At 41.0% G+C, this 24,858-nt stretch overlaps 1 protein-coding gene across 3 annotated transcripts in view; it reads right to left on the reverse strand.

The window, feature by feature from the left end:
• Window positions 1–1,378: 1,378 nt before the first annotated feature.
• The window catches only part of LOC141112368 (EH domain-binding protein 1-like protein 1), a 790,701-nt gene continuing 767,221 nt past the window's right edge, over window positions 1,379–24,858 (reverse strand). For all 3 annotated transcript variants that reach the window (XM_073605157.1, XM_073605156.1, XM_073605155.1), the window contains 5 exons: window positions 22,105–22,225; window positions 19,820–19,919; window positions 19,626–19,699; window positions 8,689–8,803; window positions 1,379–8,585 (listed from right to left, as the gene is read on the reverse strand). In XM_073605157.1, the coding sequence (XP_073461258.1) occupies window positions 8,498–8,585; window positions 8,689–8,803; window positions 19,626–19,699; window positions 19,820–19,919; window positions 22,105–22,225 (498 nt within the window). In that variant the 3' untranslated portion in view covers window positions 1,379–8,497. The remainder of the gene's footprint in view (window positions 8,586–8,688; window positions 8,804–19,625; window positions 19,700–19,819; window positions 19,920–22,104; window positions 22,226–24,858) is intronic.

Genomic DNA, 24,858 nt, shown 5'->3' on the forward strand with positions numbered 1-24,858 from the left:
GTGGTATCCCCATACTCAGGAGTAGCAGCAGAATGTTTTTTTGGGTATAATAAAGTATGTCTGTGATGTGTGTTATCTTATTAATTGACAACTTTGTGTAAAAAAAAATACATTTTCATTTTCTTTCCTGCATTTTCCAAAATTTATGGCAAGAAATAAATTTTTCAAAACTCATTAGGCTTTTTAGAAAATACCTTGGAGTGTTTACTTTCCAAAATGAGTTCATTTTGTGCGTTTTTCCATTGCCCTGGTTCCCCGGAGCATCCAAAAATATGATAGGTAGTCAGAAAATTTGATGCATAATGTACGTGTAATTTATGCTCCTTGAAAACCCAAAGGTGCTCCTTGGGTTTTGGGTCCCTCTATGTGGCTAGGATGTGAAAACGTCTCACACATGCTGTATCCCCATACTCGGGAGGCATAGCAGAATGTGTTGTGGGGTGTAATTCTAAGTACGCATATCAGTGGCGGCTGGTGCTCCATTTTATGGGGGATGGCAAAGAAACCACCTGACACCCCCCCGATTTGTTGGTCAGTCAGTCGAAGCCCCCAACCCCCCTCATTGCTCGCTCGTCCACCCACCAGACCTGCACTTACCCCATCTAGGTCACGGCCAGCTTTGGCTTTTTCATGCATCTCCTCTTCCTTGGTGGCTTCACGGCGGCTTACCCTATGTCTCCTCCTCTTCGGCGGCCAATTCAGTCGCTTCTCCTCTCAGCCAATCAGGTCTTAAGACCCGCTCCCTTATTGGCCGGGAGGAGAATCAGAAAGACAATAGTTAATATTAATTTGCTATTGTCCCACTTGGTCTAATCATATGCTTCCAAAAAAAAAAAAAACCCATTGAAATTCATATGGACAGGCCACCACTGATGCATATGCTGTGTGTGAGATATAGCCTAACTAAAATGACAACTTTGTGAAAAAAAAAAACATACTTGCCTAATTTCATAATTTTCCAAAAAATTATGAAAAAAAAATACCATTTTAAAAAACTCACAATGCCTCTTACTAAACAACCTTAGACTGTCTAATTCCCCCGAAAAAAGGTAATTTGGGGGGTATTTGTGCTTGCTGCTGCCCTGCCATTTTAGGAACTCAAGAAATGAGATAGGCAGCCAGTACGTTAGGATTGATCAATTTTAAAATACTGTATATGTACCATAATTAGTAGACTCTATAACTTTTACACAGACTTATGATTTAGTTTTCTGCTTTCTTGCAAACCTTCTTTGAGGACGCATCCAGCCTTCCTACAGATCCAAATCTGCACTAGACCATCCCTTCAGCAGTTTATCTGTGGTTGTGGGTACCCAATGTTGCAGTTTGACAAATAGACAATTCATTATAAAATTATGTGATTTGCCACAAACAGTAGTGTATTTTTAATAATTTTATTTATCACATCAAGCAATATATCAATCTCACAATGCTTGTCCAGCAATCCTTTTGTACCATCAAAATAACATCTATACAGAAAGCTGTGCAAAGCTGTATTTTTCTACTTGAAACACATCACATGAGAAAAAAGCTACCTTTAAAACATTTAGGGACTTATTTATAAAGATTAGTTATATAAAATGCTTTGTTTTGCCAAACTCTGAACTGTTTCACATCTGAATGCTCCTCCAATTCCTAAAAGTATAAAACAGAAAGCTGCGATAGTAAAGGGAAACAAAATTGTAAAAAGTAGACAGTGACAAAAAAATTATGCCATCTTGAGGAAAATTCCTTTCTTAACTTGCCCCAATCAATTTAAAATCTGCAGACAGGTTTAACCACTTCAATACAAGGCACTTTTGCCCCTTCCTGCCCAAGCCAATTTTTAGCTTTCAGCGCTATCGCACTTTGAATGACAATTGCGTGGTCATGCTACACTGTACCCAAACAACTTTTTTGTAATTTTGTTCCCACAAATAGAGCTTTCTTTTGGTGGTATTTAATCACTGCTGGGGTTTTTATTTTTTGCGCAACAAATAAAAAAAGACCGAAAATTTTGAAAAAAAAAGTTCTTCTTTGCGTCTGTTATAAAATTTTGTAAATAAGTAAGTTTTTTCCTTCACTGACAGGCACTGATGAGGCTGCACTGATGGGCACTGATAAGGTGGCACTGATGGACACCAATGAGGCACCACCAATGAGGTGGCACTGATGAGGTGGCACTGATAGGTGGCACTGGTATGCAGCACTGATGGGCACTCATAGGTGGCACTGATGGGCACTGGTAGGCGGCACTGAAAGGCTGCACTGATGGGTACTTATGGGTGGCACTGATAGTTGGCACGGATGGGCACTGGTAGGTGGCACTGATAGACACTGACCGGTGCCACTGCTGGGCATCACTGATGAGGACACATCTGGCAGACATTCATAGTGGGCACTGACTGTGTGGCATACCTGCTCATCAATTTGTGGTGGGCGCCCTGGTGGTCCTGGCAGGATCCCTGGTGGTCTACTGTGGGCATCCACGGGGGGCTGCGCTGATAAACAATCAGCACAGACCCCCCTGTCAGGAGAGCCGCCGATCGGCTTTCCTCTACATCTGTCAGATGTGACTGAGGAAAAGCCGATAAACGGCTCTTCCTTTTTATAATGTGAGCAGCCATGATTGGACATGGCTGATCACGTGGTAAAGAGCCTCCGTCAGAGACTCTTTACCGAGATCGGTGTAGCGGTGTGTCAGACTGACACGCCACACCACTGATCGCTTCGTTGTGTGCCCCCATGGGCGCGCGCCAGCGGTTATTCTGCTGGACGTCATATGACGCCCAGTTAGGATAACTGAACCACTGCCCGGCTGTCATTTTGCTATAGGCCGAAATCGGCGTTTAAAACGCCCGTTTAGCCGCGTTTGCGTTTAGAAGCATTTATTAAGATTACCTCATTTAAGACCCTCCCTAAGCTCAAAAAACATTGTAAGTTAACTATCTCAGCCATTTTGACCAGAGTGAGTAGCAGCAGCAGAGAGAGCAGTTGTCTACTTGTATTTACCTCTATTTCTGTGTTTTTTTTGCAATGGATCCCATAATGAGCATATGTGAGGAAATGCTCCTGACATTGCTCTTGATGAGGCTAGAACGACGTAGAAAATTGTCCACTTGCCACAAGTTGTGGATTGTCCACTTGCCACGTCATCTGCCACAAGTTGTTGATTGTCCACTTGCCATGTCACCTGCCACAAGTTGCTTCTTCAAATCTAACAACATATGGGTCAAATTCCAATTATACCTTAGATAACAGCAATGCTAGTGGTGTATTGGATCAAGGGCTCATTAGGGTATATAAATGGGCTATGAATCATTGCAAGCAATTACAATTTTTCAAAATATTTTTTAATGGTTTTTCATCATTTGCCATAATTTTTGAGATTTTTCATTTAAAAAAAATAGGGCACCTTTAAAAACGCTTATAAACGAAAACGTGTCTAAACGCTGATACCGCTTTTAGCCGCGTTTATCCGCGTTTGGCGTCTGAAACATAGAAATCTTCGGCGTCTGAACCCATTTTTTTTGTTTTCAAAGAAACGCTGTTAAATGCAACTGCCTAAAAACGGCAATAAACGAGACTGTGTACATGGTCACATAGGATAACATTGAGTGAGTTCAGGGGCAGTTGAAAAAAGTGTCCAACTGCCTCTGAACGTACGTTTAGCAGTGTCCTGTGTACATAGGACCTAAAATGATTTGCAAGCAGCGGAAGATCATTAATTTGCTGGCATGCTGGAAATAAAGTATTGTCACTGAAATATGATAGAGAATATGTAGCGCTACCTCAGTCCCAACATGACAAACATTATTGATTAATACGTCCAAAATATAAATAGGTAAGGCTCCATACAACAATGTGTACATGTAGAGTGCAAAACCAAAGAAATAATTCAATTTCACACCCAATATAGATTTATTGAGCACAGTGTACTCAATAAATCATTAATAGTATCTCCAAAATGATCCAATCCCTTTAATAAAGTCACGTGGTGTGACACAACGCATCAGAGTAGGAGGAGCCAGGTGCCGTCGCTTCCTAGGGTACGGCCGAACCCGGAAGCTTTGTACTCTGCTGTTCATCGCTGTTTTTTTATGTAAGTGACGCTATTGATCATTAAATTTATTTTTTATACATACTACACTATGGAGCCTTCTTTCTTTTATACATCCATTTGAGATTATCGATGAAGTGAGGGTGAATACCATCCCATCCTGCTCCAATCCCACTCTCAAGGGAGCTGACATCTTGATCGGGAGCTGCATTGTAGGGAAGCTGTTCCAGAGATATTACCCCTTCCCACCTGTGGGCATAAGCGTGACTCGGCCCATCTGGGGGCCGCCACTGCAGGTGAGAGGCTGGGGGAAACGATCACCGTGGTCACTGCACATCGCACTTGGGAACAGGATTGGATGAATTATTCATAAGACGTTTGTTTTTTCCATCACTGCACCAGCACTTTTTTATTTTTATTTTTTTCGATTTTTTGGGAGCGTTATTAGAAGCCGCACTCATATGTTGTTGGATTACACTGGAATATTTTTATAAATGATTTTTTAAGATATGAACTCACAATATAATTGATATTTTTTCACTGAACATTATTTTATTTATTTAAACACGTGGCACTTTATTAGTAATTATAATTATTAGTTTGTTATATTTAATTACTAGATATGTGAATTGAATGCTCGAGGAATCTTTGCACATTACATTTGTTATGAATTTTAATAATATTATTATATGCATTTTGCACTTTAGTAGAAATTTTACATTTCTCCAGTCGCATTGAGTTTTGCATTTGTGAATCGCATACTCGTGAAATTTATCAATTTTAGTAATATTCACTACATGTTGCAATTTTGTTTGAAGGTTATAGCTGTGAAGTGTTTACTTTATGGTTATTGGGTTTTTTAGTTTTATTTTTGGATCACGCACATTGCACTTTGTCAAATTGTGAGAAGTTGCACTGCTTTATCACATCTGTGAACCGCACATGAGTGAACATGGCTGCCATTAATGTGATTTTTTAGTATCCGGTTATTTTTCACGTGCAATATTGATTGGATCATTTTGGAGACACTATTTATGATTTATTGAGTACACTGTGCCATGTGAGGTTGGATTCTCCACTATATTGGGTGTGAAATTGAATTATTTCTTTGGTTTTGCACTCTACATGTACACATTGTTGTAAGGAGCCTTACCTATTTATATTTTGGATGTATTAATCAATAATGTTTGTCATGAGGTAGCGCTACATATTCTCTATCATATGTCAAGTTAGGTTATGTGAGTATACCATTTATGTTGGCGGCTCCTTGTCTATTTTGTCCTATTGTGGTTTTTGCACATTAGTTATTATTGCATATTGTCACTGAAAGCTTATTAACTGGCTACTATTTAAAGCAGAACTTAAGTCCACCTATACTTGCCTCCCCTCAACAGATGCCATGTCTGCAAGTTCCTTCACCAATATATACGCCTAGACTTTTTCTGGGTTTGGCATCTTCTGCCATTTTGGCTGACCAGTCTCAGGAGGATGTAACTCCAACACATGTGCATAGTAGTTGATTTATCCTGACAGAGAGACAAGCACTGTCTTTTCTACAGTAAAACCCTTTTTCCAGCCTGCTGACAAACTTGTTTAAAATGTACACTGAGCTGCCCATGCACAGTATATTGTACATTTACATTTTACATTTATAAGCTGTTCATGGGCAGACTGAAAAAAAAAGGTTTTACTGTAGACTAGCAAAGGCGCAGTGATCATGCACTAGTGGTTACCTATGGTAACCACAAGCTTCAAATGTGATGAATTATAGGCCTTTGCCACAGCATTCTGGTATCAAATAAGCAATGACATAGTTTTGACTATAGATTCCACTATTACCTGTTAAGTGTAGAACATAATGCTCAAATTCTATCCTTCCTTATAGCTATATGGCGGATTCATGATATATTTCTAAGTACATGGTCACACACAGAGTTTGCCCTAAGATTTATGTGCATGCTGATACCGTTTACATGTACTTCATATGGCATAGTGTATACTTTAACATGTTTAACTCGGGAGTAATTTAAAAGATAGTCTCATTTTTTTAGTTGTTTTCTACGGGTGGGGGCTGCTTGTTATCGGAATTGATATGTATTTGTAAAAAAAGATTGTGTGTTTTTTTCTTTTTTTATATCTAAGTGTGCATATGTACTCATGTACTCTATCTTTCTTCTTTGTTGTATATAATTTTCATCCTAGTCAACATACTGTATGAATTCAGAAATTGGATAGAGCAGCAATATAAAAAGGCAGATGTTTCAGAAAATATATATTTATCATGAAAATAAAATATATCAATTTTTACCTTTGTAAATAGACCCCAAATGTTTTTATCATACTTAGATAATTTATAGTTGTCCCTGCCAATAAAATATCTTATTGTGTGCATTAATGCAATTCTGGTACATAATGATAATATCACTGAATGTATCACATAATTAAAATATTGCTACAGTCTTATAATTATTTTGAAAACAATATATTATTAATAATACTGATTGCTGGTTCCCTGACTCCTAGGGTACTGGTGTTGCTAGATTGACCAGTTTTCTTCTGCATCTGTTGACCATGTCTCTATAAAGGGAGATTTTGGGGCATATTTATAAAGCAGTGAATCAACTCTTCACCAAAGATTCACTGTATGTAAATCTTCCAGATGCACATGTTTTAAATGATGGTGAATAATTCACAACCAGCAAATGTTTTATTAAACTTATGTTCATTGCTTTAGTATCCTATACATCGCTATTTAATATGATCCATTATTAGAATTTCTGGTAGAAATAATCTCAGGGAAACTGTAGACCTCAAATCTGTCTGGTATTTATTACACCACCTGTGAAATTAGACATATGGAAGGGGAGGAAGCTCTAGGCATTATAACATCATTTTTTTCTTTGAATTAACTTAATAGAGCATTGATAGGGCAGCTCCTTTGTCACATACATTTTGTGATTTTAATTATATGTCCACTGCATTTTCTAAGGATCAATAAACTTATTTTCAACTATAAGGTCTCAGAATAGCCATTATTCCAATTGTTATTGCGAAATAAAAATAAAGCACAATAAACAAGTACTTTTTTTTTTTTTACTGAAAATCAAAATTTTTTAAATAAAAGTTATATTGTGGGTTCTAAACACTTCAGTGATATTACTATTACAAATCATAAAATACAAATCTGAATGGATAATATGCATACTTTTGTAATATTCACAAGTATTTATAATTAGACCTGGCTGATTGTCTTATATATCTTGACTTTGGCACACGTGTACCAAGCAGCTGGCTCATAAAAAAAAAAATAAAAAATGAGAAGGCCATTATTTTAGCTTTACTAACAAAAGTACATTTTCAGAATCATTGTACACATCCTATCACACCAGGAGAAATTTGCCATTTAAAGACCAAGCTGGAGGGGTAATATAAAGGGGAATACTATTCTTACTTGCAGCAAATAATGTTTTTACATAGAAATAATTGAGGAGAAAAAAGTAAATGTGCACCTTCCAGGTATGTGAATGTATAAAATAATGAATAGCTCTCATGACTAGACCATACACTAATACTGTGATGGAGTGCAAGCTACAGTTTAGGAAGGAAGTAATGTTCTCTTAGGGCACATAGGAAGAGATTCATATAGAAAAATTCTGAAAAAAATATGGAAAATAGCAGGTATGCATGAAAATAGCAGGTGCAAAAAAGACTGTAAAATGTCATTTTATGTAAATCTCTATAGGAACAAAGTAATTTCAACCCTGAAAAATAATGGAAATAATGGAAAATAGCAGGTATGCCTGAAAATAGCAGGTGCAAAAAAGACTGTAAAATGTTACCTTATGTAATTCTCTATAGGAACAAAGTAATTTCAACCCTGAAGAAATTCAGTGACAAAATATTCATAAAAATGGTAGCATACATGCTTGTTATGCAAGGCAATGTGACTCCAGAGACCTGGAACTTCAAGTCATGCATTATAAAATAAGTTCAATTTTAGTCTTAACCTTAGGAAAACTGTGCACTTAAGCCTTGTCCATGAAAGTGAACTGAAATTGGGCTTTTTTTTCTAAAGTGCAACTGATGAAATTCCAACGATTCTTATATCAAACATACTCACAGTCATTTTAACTAATAACAATCAGTAACACTTTTTACTAAATCTACCTATGTGTATATATATATATAAAATGTCATCACAAATTGAAATATTACTCCACATCAATAGCAGCAAGTGAAAAGAGACAATAAAAAAAGATTGTGAGTAGTGCTTGTGAGAAGGCATTTCAGCATCTTAGTTTAAGACCAAACACTGGAAAATGTTTATAAGCCATTTCATCTGTTTATAAAAGATCTGAGATCTGAGGATAGCAAATAGTTTTTTTTTTTATGAACATGATTTTCTTGTTTTGAGTATGACAGATTTTTCGTATATATCTTTCCTTTTGCCTCAAACCCTTAGCTGATGCGACATTTCTCCTTTTTGCTGAGCTTTCTCCTCCTTTGCTCAAGACTTCTCTCTATTATTTCGTCTTCTTCTATAGCTCTACATGAATCAAGCAAGAAATCAAATATTATCAGTTACTTGTGATGGATAGAATTGAATAACTTATTATATTATATTATATATATATATAAAATATACATACTTCCTCTCTTTTGTATGAAGATCTCTCACAAGGCCATCACGCTGATCTACTAGAGACACCAACTCATCCAGTAAGAGTTTCTCTCTTCTCTTCTGAGCTTCACTTTTTAAGCAATCTATGGGTAAATACAAAATATAGTAAAATTTGTATTCTAAAACCTTGCTGAACTATTTGTATTATTAAAGGGGAACTATACTCACCTCCACTCCAAGGATGCCAGGTCCATGACTTACCCCAGGGATCCCCAACCCCCAGGCCATGGACTGGTGCGGTCTGTGGCCTGTTGATGACCGGGTTGAACAGCTGGAGGTGACTGTGGTCTGCACAGGGCTATCACAGGCTTCAGTCAGTGCTCACCTCCTGCTAAACGGCTATGCCCGTGTGTTCTCTCCCGCCTCCCCTGCCCGCCCCCCCCGACAATGTCATCCTATCAGCAGGGCTGTGGGGTGGGAGGAGCTGCAGATTGGAATGGAACCAAGTTAAGAACCCAAAAAAGCACAGGGTGCTGCAAGGGGGGTTTGACGCAAGATAAACCATAAAGAAAGGTTTTTTTACAAGGGATTACAAAGCCAGAGGACAAAGCTGAAACTTGACCTTTCAGGGTGCTTAAAGAGGTTGTAAAGGCACAATATTTTTTACTTTAATGCTTTCTCTGCATTACTGAAGTGGCTTTTCGTGCTTTCAGCAAGATAGAAATAACAGACTCAGAGACCCCTCTATCTCTTAACACCTGGGTTTCAACAGCCAGGCCAGAGAAACAGGGTGGAGTAGAGGGCCCTGAGACAGCAGATCTGGCCTGTTGGGAAGAGGCCAGGGGTCGTCTGCTGGAAGTCTAAGTGTATCTGTGTGCCGGGTTCTTCTGGGCCAGTTTGGTGCAATGAAAATCACAGTTTTCCTCTCTAGCTCTATCTTTTTAAGCAGACAAGGCAGAGGTAGTTTGTTGTTGAATCCGGAGGTTAGGATGTCTACATCCAGAGTACCTCATTGCTGATATATCTGATAAAAATGTCTGGGTAAAGGGACTATTTCCCTTGATGGAAAGGTGAACTGCAGAGATCACTGGACAGTGAGTTTCCATCAGATTATTTGACTTGCTTCCTTCAAGTCTGAATGACTCCTAGCTCCTCCATGGAAATTGATGAAGGCCACAGCCATGGAATTGTCTAACTGCACCTTGATTGGGTGCCCTTGCAGAAGGGGGGTACTGTGTTGTAAAGCCATTCATATTGTCTAAGCTCCAGGATGTTGATGGGAAGCTTGGCACAGGAACAGACCAATTTTTTAGTGAACCTTTTTCCACTTGGTAAGATTTAAAAAACATTTTTTGGGAATGAAAAGTTTGTGAAGGTCTCTTTGTACCCAAGGAGGCCTGGCAAGATGGAGGAGAATCAATAACTACAAAGCCAAAGGTTTTGTGCATGGCAGCAGTGAGCTAATCAATGTTAATAAACATGCTGCATGAAGTTCTCGCTTCAGGCGAGAAACAGTGTAGGGGAGGAAAATCTTCCACAGTCTCCTCTACTATTGCTTTTATATCCTCCTCATTCCCTTATGTGTTTGCATCATCTAGGGCAGGCATATCTGGATTCAACTCCAGATGGGAGATGGGAGAGCTGGAGAAGAGGCATGGTGTTTTCTAGTCCTGGACAAAGATAACTGTATCAAGGAATTGTGACAAAATTCTGCTCTTGTCAAGAATACCACTTGTGTGCCTAAGACGAAGTTTAAGTTCACAGCTGTGCGGGAGATTACCTGTTCCCGCAGCCGCAACCACCCACACAAAAAAAATGCACTGCCGCTCAGGAGATGCGTGGAGGTGCCATTAATCCTGATGGCACTCCCAAGCACTGGAGACCGCAGCGCGGTTTCTCACACTGGGAACCACACTGCACTTGTGGTCTCTCTGTGGGCAGCGTTTTCAAAAATGGAGAAGGGACCTTTTACCTGCGTTTTCAGGAGGCACAGCAGCCCGTTTAAATGAATAGGCTGTAGTGCTCATGCAAAACACAGCTCACAAAGCTGCATAATGTGAACCTAGCCTAAGAAAGAGTTAGAAGCAGAGACTGGTGTTAAAATAATTTCTTGCTCCGGTGCAAGGGAAGCATCGTCACTCTGAGGTTGAGTGTTGTGTGGGCCTTCAGCAGAGCAAATGTTTGTGTTCCAGCTCTTCTCAAAAGAGCTGGAACACAGACATCCCACCAGAAGACAACAATGTATGGTCTGTTCCACACACTCCTCTGGGTTCCCGCATCGCCTTGAGGGATACAGCAATGCGTGGGTCCATCCACCACCATCGCCTTCCTGGGCCATCCCTAGCCACTCACCACCTAAGCCTATCCGACCCAATTCAGCGTACGCCCCTTTGGGTCCACTCCATCCGGTAAGCCTCTTCATATTTGGTGGTGGTGTGTCTGTTTTCACCTCAGATGATATACATCTTTGCTTGAAGTGTTTTTCTGAAGATTTTCCATCCATGTATATATTGATGATTCCTCTACACCATTTACACTTGGAACTGTTGTTTTAACGTTTTCCATACCGGACGTTTTTTCATTTTCAATAGCGCTACACTTATTGTGTTTTTCTCTGTTTTGCTTTGTTGGTTGTGTTAGCTGCTTGCTTTCTTTACGGCAGCGCAGAATTGTTTTGTATATATTTAGCAGAGCAAATGTTTGCCTAAGGTTTAGCCCATGCTTCCTTTCATCTAACTTCCACCAAAGCGACAGGTGAGAGAATTTCCTGTAGGGTGCCCACGGGGTAGGGTGAAGAATATAGAGTAAGCAAGTACGGAAGGAAAACACATCAACCCAAATGTAGACTGTCTTGAACAAATCCTCATGGCGAAAGAGCGGGATGAAGCACCTGAGTACCTTATGAGGGTCCTGGATGGATGTCGCTGTAAAGAGTGTGACCTGTGATGTGATGTCACACCTGGTTATCCACCTGAGACTGAGCTCTAAGTTGTTGGATTTTAGTGCCAAGTTTGAAAAGTTTACAATGTAAAAGGAATACATCCCCAGCATAAGTCTGCTTTTACAGTAATGGTCAGAGATACTGGGTGACCCTGTCTTACCTGTCCATATTGCTGTACTGTATATTAAGTACTGGCTTCACCCATCACAGTGGGCATACCCCCTAAGGGGTCTTGGTTATATAGGGATGAACCATGCCCCTGGACCTTTATGGGACCCTGTGGTTACAACACACTGCACTAAGTGCTAAGAAGAGCCCCTGTGCATGATCTTGTGCCTCAAGCAACATTACAGACTGTCTCAACAGCATGCGCTCTGGGTACAACTCCCAATGTTTTACTGAAGCTGCATCTATCCAGATGCATTGCTTCAATTTTGATATTAGAAAACAGTGAAGGAGGTGATTAAAGAGTTGAAGAATATGGATAATATGGATATACAGTAAATGTATTCAACAATATAAAAGTACACCTACATTTAACATTCTTAATATTTAGTGTAGGTAGTGGATGAGACCACTTCAGAGTTGTGTGAATGTGTCAGCGGTTCTTGGAGCTCCTGCTGGCATGGGGAAAACCCGATTCTGACAACTATCAAAAGCCGCAGTGCACAGGCATCCTGCACAGTACACTATGCCTTGTGAAATGTTTTTAGTTTTTATAGTGACAGAAGAGAGCAGGGTGTGAAAATTCTTATTAAATTATTTAGGGCATTAGTTGTAATAAATTTCATATGATTAAATTAATATGATTAAATTAGTTGATAACCATTAAATAATAATATGTATATGTACTATCTCTCTTAGTTCATACTATAAACATGTTAGATAAAAAAAAATAATGCAACAAGTTTTTCACACCTGGATTTGGGGATCCTCTGCCATTCCTCCTTGCAGATCCTCCCAGTTCTGTCAGGTTGGATGGTAAACGTTGGTAGACAGCCATTTTTAGGTTTCTCCAGAGATGCTCAATTGGGTTTAAGTCAGGGCTCTGGCTGGGCCATTCAAGAACAGTCACGGACTTGTTATGAAGCCACTCCTTCGTTATTTTAGCTGTGTGCTTAGGGTCATTGTCTTGTTGGAAGGTAAACTTTGGGCCCAGTCTGGGGTCCTGAGCACTCTGGAGAAGGTTTTCGTCCAGGATATCCCTGTACTTGGCCGCATTCATCTTTCCCTCGATTGCAACCAGTCGTCCTGTCCCTGCAGCTGAAAAACACCCCCACAGCATGATGCTGCCACCACCATGCTTTACTGTTGGGACTGTATTGGACAGGTGATGAGCAGTGTCTGTTTTTTTCCACACATACCGCTTAGAATTAAGGCCAAAAAGTTCAATCTTGGTCTCATCAGAACAGAGAATCTTATTTCTCACCATCTTGGAGTCCTTCAGGTGTTTTTTTAGCAAACTCCATGCGCGCTTTCATGTGTCTTGCACTGAGGAGTGGCTTCTGTCGGGCCACTCAGCCATAAAGCCCCGACTGGTGGAGGGCTGCAGTGATGGTTGACTTTCTACAACTTTCTCCCATCTCCCAACTGCATCTCTGGAGCTCAGCCACAGTGATCTTTGGGTTCTTCTTTACCTCTCTCACCAAGGCTCTTCTCCCCCTATAGCTCAGTTTGGCCGGACGGCCGGCTCTAGGAAGGGTTCTGGTCATCCCAAACGTCTTCCATTTAAGGATTATGGAGGCCACTATGCTCTTAGGAACCTTAAGTGCAGCAGAATTGTTTTGTAACCTTGGCCAGATCTGTGCTTTGCCACAATTCTGTCTCTGAGCTCTTCAGGCAGTTCCTTTGACCTCATGATTCTCATTTGCTCTGACGTGCACTGTGAGCTGTAAGGTCTTATATAGACAGGTGTGTAGCTTTCCTAATCAAGTCCAATCAGTATAATCAAACACAGCTGGACTCAAATGAAGGTGTAGAACCATCTCAAGGATAATCAGAAGAAATAGACAGCACCTGAGTTAAATATATGAGTGTCACAGCAAAGGGTCTGAATACTTAGGACCATGTGATATTTCAGTTTTTCTTTTGAATACATCTGCAAAAATGTCAACAATTCTGTGTTTTTCTGTCAATATAGGGTGCTGTGTGTACATTAATGAGGAAAAAAAATGAACTTAAATGATTTTAGCAAATGGCTGCAATATAACAAAGAGTGAAAAATGTAAGGGGGTCTGAATATTTTCCATCCCCACTGTAAAGATGTGGGACCCATAGGAGCCTCATAGAATCGAGTGATATAGAACATAGGGTCCCTAGACACTTTACGTTGAAACACAACAAGTCTACTAGGGGCCTCCGAGTCTGGCTCCTACAGTCCATTCCCTTTGCTAAAAGATTCCAAACGTTGTGCAATAGAGAAACCTTTTGGATTTTCACATTGGATACATTGGCTCCTAAGTGGTTGAATGAGGAATTGGAAATTCACACTATACTTTAGTCCTATCTAAGACTATGGCATGTTTATGTAGAGGTCCCACTTAATGTATAAGGAATCAGTATTGCGTAGTATTATTTGTATGTTTCCCCCAACATAGTTTTATCCATAATATGTGGCCACATAGGTGGGAATGGCTAAGTGTTTATTGGTACACAATAATGTGTACTTAGAATATGAAGTAAGAGAGAAAGCACAGAGAGAGACATGTATATTAACACTATATATAAAAACAATATTGAGTTGGCCCACCTGTGACAGACCTAGCCGGGAAAGAGACTTTTGGAGGGGACTGTATGCTAGCGTCTTGCCGATCGATCGGGGGCCCTTGCATTTGGGGAAACGGTGCTCTTTGTGAGCTGTATGTCTGGGGACCCTGGATTTGCCATATTGGAATAGTGGCTGATTCATAATGCTGGGACAGATACTGTTAGGAGATGCTGATGTAAATTCCAACACCTGTCTGTCTATTGTCTGCTAAAATGTGTATTGTAAATAAGTCTACTATGGGATCTAAGAGTCATTAGATCCCCATTGTTATTGTGTTAATTAACTCTGCTATTGTGTGAAGAAGAGTCTATGTTGATTGTGATAATGTTGATTTGATTTTCTGAACTACAAGACGGCCAGTCTGGCCTAACGGTCATGTCTGAGTCATCTAGGCTGTCTAAAGGGATTAGTTAATTAGCTCATGTTAATTAGGTTAATTAGGTTACAGCTGTATTGTTAGAGTAATATGAGCAGGAGGTCTGCACCTACACTTTGAATGTATAAAAGCCTGCATTTTGTCAATAAAGATTGAGTCCTGTTTGAACGTACATACAGCCTGCCTGGTGTTTGTTCTGAGCTATCACAACTGGGTTAGAACGGCACGGAGCTGTAGTTCTAATCCCGGAGCATTGGATGACAGAACCATCAGACGTTGCAATCTGATTCAATAGCTGCAGAGGAGTGTCGGGAGAGTGGAACCGAGCGAGCAAAGGGGCTCGTTACATTGGTTGGCAGCCGTGGGATTTGCTCTCCAGTTACTGGGACACTCCAAACCAGCCTGCAGGAGAGCCACGCTGAAAGACTTACTTGAGAGCCGTGGAGGGAATGGTGGGATCGTGCTTCCTTGCCGTGAACACATTCAAACCATCACCCGGATCCAAGGTAGCAGGATAGCAGGAGAGGAGAAATACCAGCCACCATGGATGAGGAATTCAGAAGGAGGTTGCGAGAGGAGATACAGCACAGAGGACCAGTATCAGAGCAGGTCCTGCTAGGATGGTTTGATTCTATCCGCTGTGAACTCTGGAAGGAAGCGCTAGCCCGTGAGCAGCGACACCAGGGAAAAGTTCTCCCCTCCATCCATGTGAGGTACTGGTCGCAGTATGAAGTGCGAATGCTGTTTTGGGGGGAACAGCCGAACCAGGAGTGGACAGCCGAGTTAAGCAGGCTGATCCGGGCAGAAATGCGGTTGGACGAGAGCTACAGAGCCCTCCAGTGGTATGTAGCCCAAGTGTGCCCATGGACAGCGGATGACAGCCCCACGGAAGGCTTTGATTACGATGGCCTGGGATTGTTATACTGGAGGCTGTCCAGGGACCCTGACTTTGGAAGTGATCGGGAGTGGCGTTTGGAGGAAATAATGGAGCACAGAGAGCGGAGACTGAATGTCTCAGAAGTGCACTGGGCACTGGAAGATTTGGAGTTTCTGGCTGTTCAGGAATGGGAGTTGGAGATCGCCTACAAACAGCTGTTAGACTCTGCTCAGCAGCAGGGTGGTGCTCCCTTTGCCTGGGACTATCATGAAATACCAGTTGACAACTCTGAAATCCTGGCTGAAGAGTTGACAATGTGGCAGAGTAACGGTGTGCTTTGCCAACCTGCACCCGCAGCTATGGAGGGGGAGGTCTTATGGTGGATGCAGCAAGTGCTGACTGACCTTGATGAACCTGTTTCTGCATTGGATGATCTTGGATGGAGGAATGTGCCTGTCCAGCAGAATGCCAGAGAATCGGCAGTGGAAAATCTGAAGATTGCCGTTCCCAAACCTGAAGTGCTGACAACAGGGCAGAGCTCTGCTAACCTCTGCCCAGCACTGATAGCATCTTCTGGGTTCCACGGAGAGGAGATGGTGAACCTTTATCCCCAGACACCAGTTGCAGAGACAGGGGATTTGATAGACTTTTCTGCTGAGGAAGAGCAACCTGGTGAGCCTCCAGCAGAAGAGGAGCTGTTATTAGGGCCAAACTTCACTATGCTCTGCCCAGCACCAACAGAAGTATCTGTGAAGTTACAAGGAACTTCCCCAGGTGAAGCGCTGGCAACCAGACAGAGGGTCCAAGTCCTCGGCCCCATACCTGTGGCAGTTTCGGAGGCTCAGGGTGAGAAGGTGGCAATCACTTCCCAGCAGCAGATACAGGGGGAGAAGGGAGAGGAGGTGTGTGTTGTCCCTCCCCAACAGTTAGCCGTAGCAGATGGTGTGGGGTTTCCAGCAGAAGGGCTGGCAACAGGGCCGAGTACTGCTGGACTCTGCCCTCAACTAACAGAGGATGGATTTCCTGTGAAGGTGGATGGGACTTCAGTCTCCACCTGTATACCCCAGGGATGCTGGGCAGTCGGCCCAGATCCCCAACAGCATGACGGAGTGAGCCCAGACACCCTGTCTTCTCTCCAGCGGCAGAAAGGTCTCCAGGGAGAAGGGCCAGTCCAGGCCTCTCCCTAGTGGCAGATATGTTCTCTGAGAGAGGCAGAGGTTGGCTGGGTGAGTAATGCTTTGTTTGGAACAATTTCTTTGGGGTACTGTGTGGGTACAGGCATTAGAGGACTGGAACTACTGACTAACTTCGGAGTCAAGTAGCCTGCCTGGTGTTTGTTCTGAGCTATCACAACTGGGTTAGAACGGCACAGAGCTGTAGTTCTAATCCCATAGCATTGGATGACAGAACCATCAGACGTTGCAATCTGATTCAATAGCTGCAGAGGAGTGTCGGGAGAGTCGGACCGAGCGAGCAAAGGGGCTAGATTCCAAACGTTGTGCAATAGAGAAACCTTTTGGATTTTCACATTGGATACATTGGCTCCTAAGTGGTTGAATGAGGAATTGGAAATTCACACTATACTTTAGTCCTATCTAAGACTATGGCATGTTTATACTTAACTTAACGTATAAGGAATCAGTATTGCGTAGTATTAATTATTTGTATGTTTCCCCCAACATAGTTTTATCCATGATATGTGGCCACATAGGTGTTTATTGGTACACAATAATGTGTACTTAGAATATGAAGTAAGAGAGAAAGCACAGAGAGAGACATGTATATTAACACTATATATAAAAACAATATTGAGTTGGCCCACCCTTTGCAGCTATAACGGCTTCAACTCTTCTGGGAAGGCTTTACACGAGGTTTAGGAGTGTGCCCATGGGAATGTCTGCCCATTCTTCCAGAAGCACATTTGTGAGGTCAGGTACTGACTTTGGACGAGAAGCCCTGGCTTGCAGTCTCCGCTCTAATTCATCCCAAAGGTCCATAAAGACATGGATGAGCGAGTTTGGGATGGAGGAACTTGACTGGCCTGCACAGAGTCCTGACCTTAACCCAACAGAACACCTTTGGGATGAATTAGAGCAGAGACTGTGAGCCAGGCCTTCTCGTCCAACATCAGTGCCTGACCTCACAAATGCGTTTCTGGAAGAATGGTCAAACATTCCCATACACACACTTCTAAACCTTGTGGATAGCCTGCCCAGAAGAGTTGAAGCTGTTATAGCTGCAAAGGGTGGGCCAATTCAATATGGAAAGCCATTTAAGTTCATATGCGTGTAAAGGCAGGCTTCCCAATACGTTTGACAATATAGTGTGTATATATATATATATATATATATATATCTATATATATATATATATATATAGATATATAGATAGATATATATCTATATATCTATCTATATATAGATATATAGATAGATATATAGATATATCTATCTATATATCTATATATATATAGATATATAGATATATATCTATATATATATATTTATTATACGAATAATAATTTCTTATTTAACATGTTTATCGTATGAACTAAGAGAGATAGTACATATACCGGTACATAGTCTTATTTAATAGATGTCAACTAACACTGCACCTAATAATTTAATAAGAAATTTCAGGCCCAACTCTCTTCTGTCAATATATGAATATTGTTTTTTTTCTAGTCCAAAAAATCTTAAATTATTATTTATTTATTTTTTTATGTATTTTTTATTTTCTATATAGATATATACTTAAAATTATGGAATTTTTATGTATAACAACATTATGTTACTCAGGCTGGAAGAATGCCTCACCTTCTTAGTCAAAAATTCAATTATTTTTATTGTGACCCCACCCCTAGCTCCAGGGGCCCACAGCTCTGTTCCCTGCTGTTGTATTACATTTGATTTCCTCAACAAAATCCCAGAGCTGGAGTCCAGCTACAATCCGCCTTGTGTCCCCCAGTACCCCAGCCAGGTTCTATAATCCAGTAATCAGCTTCCAATTGTTTGCCCTCTCCCCAGTCCACACCCTTCCTCTGCTCTCATTGACTGGGGACATGTCATTACTAGGATGGGGGGCAAGGTCATATCATTACTAGGATGGGGGGGTGAGGTCATGACATTACTAGGATGGGGGGGGGCGAGGTCATGTCATTACTAGGATGGGGAGGCAAGGTCATGCCATTAATAGGTTGGGGGGGACAAGGTCATGTCATTACTAGGATAAGGGGGAAGTCATGTTATTACTAGGATGGGGGAAGGGGGGCACGGTCATGTGATTACTAGGATAGGGGATGGGGGACAAGGTCATGTGATTACTAGGATGGGGAAGGGGGGCAAGGTCATGTGATTATTAGGATGGGAGAAAAGGGGCAAGGTCATGTGATTACTAGGATGGTTTCTACAAAATATTTTGAATTATCCTCTCAATATGTACATAAATCTCTGAAATAACTCTTTAGCCACTTGGGGTATCTTGGCGCGCAGTGGAAGGGGCGGGTAGTAGTGGGGGGCCCCAGGACAACTTTTGCATTGGGGCCCACAAGTTTCAAGCTACGCCTCTGGAGAAAAGGTACATCACCCTATGACACTAGCAAAAACTGAGGACTTACTGGGTGGGTGTTACAGAGGAGGCACCCAACAGGCATGTACTTGAAAGCTTTGCCAGTGTCCCATCACCCAAAGGTAAAAGCCTATAACCCAGGGTCTATAAATACTTTGCTTGTGTCTTGTACTGTACAATTAAGATACAAATATTTTATTTATAGATACACATTAATAATATCTGTAGGCCCAGGTTCACGTATGGTAATATGATATTTTCCATCTAGCAATAACTTCAAATTTCTATTTGCAATAGTTGCATTTGATTTACTGGATGAGGTACTATAAAACCTCACATTATATTTTAGTATCCTTCCTATTTAGTGAATTTTTTAGTTTTAATTATGTGATTTGAGAGAAACATTAACTCATATAAAGAAGCACATAAAACCTCACCCTCAGTACATAGCAGTGCTCGGAGGTCTCTGCTCAGGAGTTCAAATTTCTGTTCCAGATCTTGCTCCTCTGCACTAAAATTCAAAAATGTATGGTCACAGTAGACTGGCAGATGTAAATTTTATTTTATAGACTACTCAATGTGATAATGAATTTAAGATTATTCATTGGAATTAAACATCTCCAGTACTTACAGTAATTGTAGTTCATCTTGCCTCCTGATTAAATCATTTTTCTTATTCACCAATGTGAACCATTCCTGGATAAGGGTCTCTTCTGCCTCCTTGTCAGAGCCTAGGAATTAAGGAGATGAAAGTGTTTCAAATGTGAGTTGGGGAAGGATAATCCTGTGTTAAGTTGAATAAAGACACCAGTCCATCCAATTCAAAAAGTTTCCTCCCAAAACTAGAGTCACCATTCAAGGATTTGCATATCGCTATCTCAATCCCCTCTTAACTGTCACTTCTCCTGAAGAATATGTTTAATATTTGTAGCTGTTCCTCATAACTGAGGTCCTCCAACCCCTTTATTAGCTTGATGTGGGTGTTCTTTTCTTGATTTACTACTGTAACTTTTGTAATTGGGAGTAAAAGTCATCTTGAATGTTAAATTAGTGCCGTGTAAATCAGGGACGTGCAGTCAGGGGAGGCAGAGCAAAAAAAACCCCATTGAGCTTCAAGGGTCATAGCTTGGCGACCTGGTGACCCCCAGATGTTTTGGAACTACATTTCCCATGATGCTCAACTACACTGCAGAGTGCATGGGCGTCACGGGATAGTTCTAAAACATCTGGGGTGCCAAGGTTCGCCATCACTGCCCTAGGAAATAAAAATTTATGTTACACGGTATTTGCACAGCAATTTTTCAAACGCGTTTTTTTTTTTGGAAAAAAATTTTCACCAAAGTTAGCCCGATTTTTTTGTATAATGTGAAAAATTATGTTACACTGAGTAAATAGATAGCTAACATGTCACTCTTTAAAATTGCACACACTTGTGGAATGGCAAATATAAAGAAAAAACTGCGCTAAAATATAAGTGTGTATAAAAAAATCTTACATGTGTTACAATCATAAAATTATAATCTGAAAATTCCTCTTGGGAAATCACAGCACCAAAGAGATATCAAACTAATGCAATAATCAGAAAAATATATAGAAAAAACTGTGATGTTCATATAAATTAAATGTGAGTCAATATATGCATATGGTCTTGACTAAAAATAGTCCCAAAGGAAAGCCCCTCAATATAGCACAACGAAGACTTGGTAGTGAAGATGAAAAAGACACACCGCTCACAGTGATCCGCCACCACATAGATTTTGCGCTTACCACAAAGCAAGCAATAAATGCCTGTATGCAGTCCAAGCAAGGGATGTCCAGCTGATGTTATAACTTGTCTGTATACAGCGTGGCTACGGAGGTACAGCAGGGAACCAAACACTCGAGCTCAAAGGCCAATCCCAGAGAGAGGGAGAGCTGATGAGTGACCGTTCAAGGCAGATCGGCTGGAAATCATCATAGTATATGGCTGACATAGAGCGATCTTGACCATTAAAATTTGGGGTCCATCTGATTTGCTTGGTCTTTTAAAGGAAGTTAAACAATTGGCCAGATCGTAAGGTGAAAATAAAGAGGAAAAAGAAAACGAATGCAGCCACCACATCTAAGGATTGGCCTTTGAGCTCGAGTGTTTGGGTTCCCTGCTGTACCTCCGTAGCCACGCTGTATACAGACAAGTTATAACATCAGCTGGACATCCCTTGCTTGGACTGCATACAGGCTTTTATTGCTTGCTTTGTGGTAAGCGCAAAATCTATGTGGTGGCGGATCACTGTGAGCGGTGTGTCTTTTTCATCTTCACTACCAAGTCTTCGTTGTGCTATATTGAGGGGCTTTCCTTTGGGACTATTTTTAGTCAAGACCATATGCATATATTGACTCACATTTAATTTATATGGACATCACAATTTTTTCTACATATTTTTCTGATTATTGCATTAGCTTGATATCTCTTTGGTGCTGTGATTTCCCAAGAGGAATTTTAAGATTAAAATTTTATGATTGTAACACATGTAAGATTTATTTATACACACTTATATTTCAGCGCGGTTTTGTCTTTATATTTGATATTTTTGGTGTACATCTCACTGTTAAACTGCTGCTTTTTGGGGGGTTTCACTGGTACAGTGGTAGCGCAGTATTTTTTCCTTTTTACTTGTGGAATGGCGCCAAAATTCAGTACTTAAAAATCTCCATAGGTGACGCTTTAAAATTTTTTACAGGTTACATGTTTAGAGTTACAGAGGAGGTCTAGTGCTAGAACTATTGCTTGATAGTATTGTAACCCTTTAGCTTTGTTTTTACTGAAGGCAGAAAGTATCAACAGTGCTTCAACCTACAGTATGTGTCATTACCTGACTAAATGCAATTGTGTAGCATAAAAAAAAGGAATTAAAGTAATGATATGTACTAAAATACCATTTTCCATTAGAATTCGAAGATCCTTTTCTACTACTGCAGCTCTTGCATCAATCACTTTTTGTTGATCCTCCAAAGTTGCAAGCTCAGACATCACATACTGGCTTGTGTCTTTAAGAAGCTGAGAATTAAAATATAGGACATATGGATTTAGGATATGGTAATATGAAAGTACATTTAATCGTCTTATGCTGCGTACACATGGAAATTCGGCCAGCAAAAGATGAGAGCTTTTGGTCGGAAAATGCGACAGTGTGTATGCTCCATTGGACTTTTGCTGGCGGAATTCCCGCCAGCAAAAGATTGAGAGCAGGTTCTCAATTTTTCGGTCGGAAAAAGTTCCTATCCAAAAATGCGTTCGTGTGTATGCAATTCCGACGCACAAAAACTCACACATGCTCAGATTCAAGTAAGACGGAAGCGCTCGGTCTAGTAAAACTACCCTTCGTAATGGAGATGGCACATTCGTCACGCTGAAATTTTTTCAATAGTTTAATGCAGTGCATACTATTCTTCTTTATAATGCTAGAAGAATGAAGTTGTTTTGCTGCTCATATTCACACAGAGTTCTCACAAACTTCTTTCTTTATTATTTATCATGATCTCATGAATAATCTTTTTTGTTTTCAAAGCCAGATTTCCATAATAATGTTTGGAATTATTTTATTGTCATTTTATTTTTTTTAATCAAGAACTCCTTTTTTTTGGAATATTTTGAAATTATTTTCTAGTCATCTCCATAATATTTTTTTTTTGTGTGTGTCAAGTTTACACAACAACATTATTATCTTGTATTTTTAAAGCTCAAGGAGGTTGTGCCTACTCACAAACTGTCCTATTTGAAGAAAAACACATAGGCAAGTATTTTCACAAAAAAAACTCAATTTATTCTGGCTGATAACAAAATAAAGAGGAAGGCAACGCTGGAGAAACTGCTGAAATTTGCGAAGCCTTTCTACCCCAGGGCACACATCAACAATTTTGAAAATAAAATTGATAGCTTGAGAAGTCAATATAATGGGGAGCACAATCTGGTCCTGGATTCCCCGAGATCTTGAACAGCAGCAGATGACATATGTCCCCAGGCTGTGGTAGTGCCATAGCCTGCGTCTTCTGTCAGACCAGACTGATCCCAGGCCATCACTTTCTTGTCTTCCCTGCAGCCTTCCCTGCAGCCTTCCTTGGAGACTGTGGCTCTGGAGGTGGACTTGTGGCAGGAGGAGGAGGAGGAGGATGGGCGAGTACACATAAGTGCATGTTATCACTTATTTGGCCACTCAACCCCTTCTGAATGGCCTCAAAAGTAAATTTCTCACACCTGAAGCATTGGCCCTCCTCCATTTGCTTCAATTTAGCAGCTACATAGCAGCCATAGGCCTCTTCAGCGTCGAGGGGGCGTTTCAGGGCTGCATTAACGTCCTTAATGAGGCCCAGTGCTGCCTCCTCCACGTTACTCCCCTTCCTGGCCCTTTTTGTTGTAAGGCGGAGGGGAGGCACCTGGGATTGGGTGAGGCTACTGGGCCTGGCCACCTCCTGGCTGACACTTACCCCCGCCTCCTCCTGGCTGCCACATTCCAGAGCCTCGTCCTGGCTGAGGTCTTCCTGTATATGAAAAAGGGACATAGTTTTAGGTTCATCAATCACACACATATTTCAGCTCATGACTGTTGCACATTGAATGTTAATAAATAGAAAAGACTATCATTCTGACCCCAGCATTTTTCATTCTTGTCACACTCATTTTTGGCCCCTACTGTCTCTTGATATGTCAAACACTTTTTGGTAATTCATTAGTTTGTTAGCAATAATAACAATTAGTTAACAATCATTTTTGGACAATAAATAATTTAAAAAATACTATACCTGGCTCAAGCTGGGCTCCTCAACTTCTTCCAGGATGGAAGGCCCAGGTTGGTCCTCGGAAGCCTCAGCTGGGGTTGAGGGAAGGGTTAAGGGGAGGATGGAAGGAAGTGTAGCAATTGATTCCATTGCTTCCATCTGGTCTTCCAGAAACCGCATCCTGTTGTAGTACCACAGACTGGGTACATACACATCCTCTGCTGCAGCTCCTGATCCTATGGAAGCCTGGACCTTAATAAGCTCCTTCCTATATGTGCTTCTCAGGCTACCAATTTTCTTCCCCACAAACTCGATGTCTGCGTCGAGGACCTGCGTCTTCACAAATTGCAGCAGTTTCTCCAGCGATGCCTTCCTAGCTGGTTTATTGCGATATAAGGGGTTTTTAACCTCTCACACATTTCTCATATCCCTGTATCTGTCTATGAACTGGCCCATGAATTCAGGGTCTTTGAATTGTTTCATAATTACTGAAACAAAACACAAGACCAAAACACTAATATCAGGCTAAACTCTCCTAATCTTATCCCAATATAGGCCTCAATCTGAAATGAGTATAGGTCACTGATGTCCCAAGTTAAAATGTTACCTTTGTTATAACGTTCGGCGCTTCCTCCACTCACAGATCTTACGTACGACACACGCGTGTTAGCTTTATATGCACTGCGCATGCGTGAAACTCCGCCCACGTCGCCTTCCCCTGACATTCTTTCTAGAATATTCCCTGCCCCTTCTGCGCCGTGAGAGACAACATGGCGGAGACACAGCAGGTGCATAATAGCAGTAACGAGGAGGAGGAAAGCCCGGAGCAAGAAACGTCCCAATCCTGGAGGAGAAGATTTAAGGCCTTCAATATGTCCTTTGGTGAGATGGTGGACATATTAAAGAGGGCCGACT

Source organism: Aquarana catesbeiana, linkage group LG11, assembly GCF_042186555.1.
Source record: "Aquarana catesbeiana isolate 2022-GZ linkage group LG11, ASM4218655v1, whole genome shotgun sequence".
In the NCBI taxonomy this organism is placed as follows: Eukaryota; Metazoa; Chordata; class Amphibia; order Anura; family Ranidae; genus Aquarana; species Aquarana catesbeiana.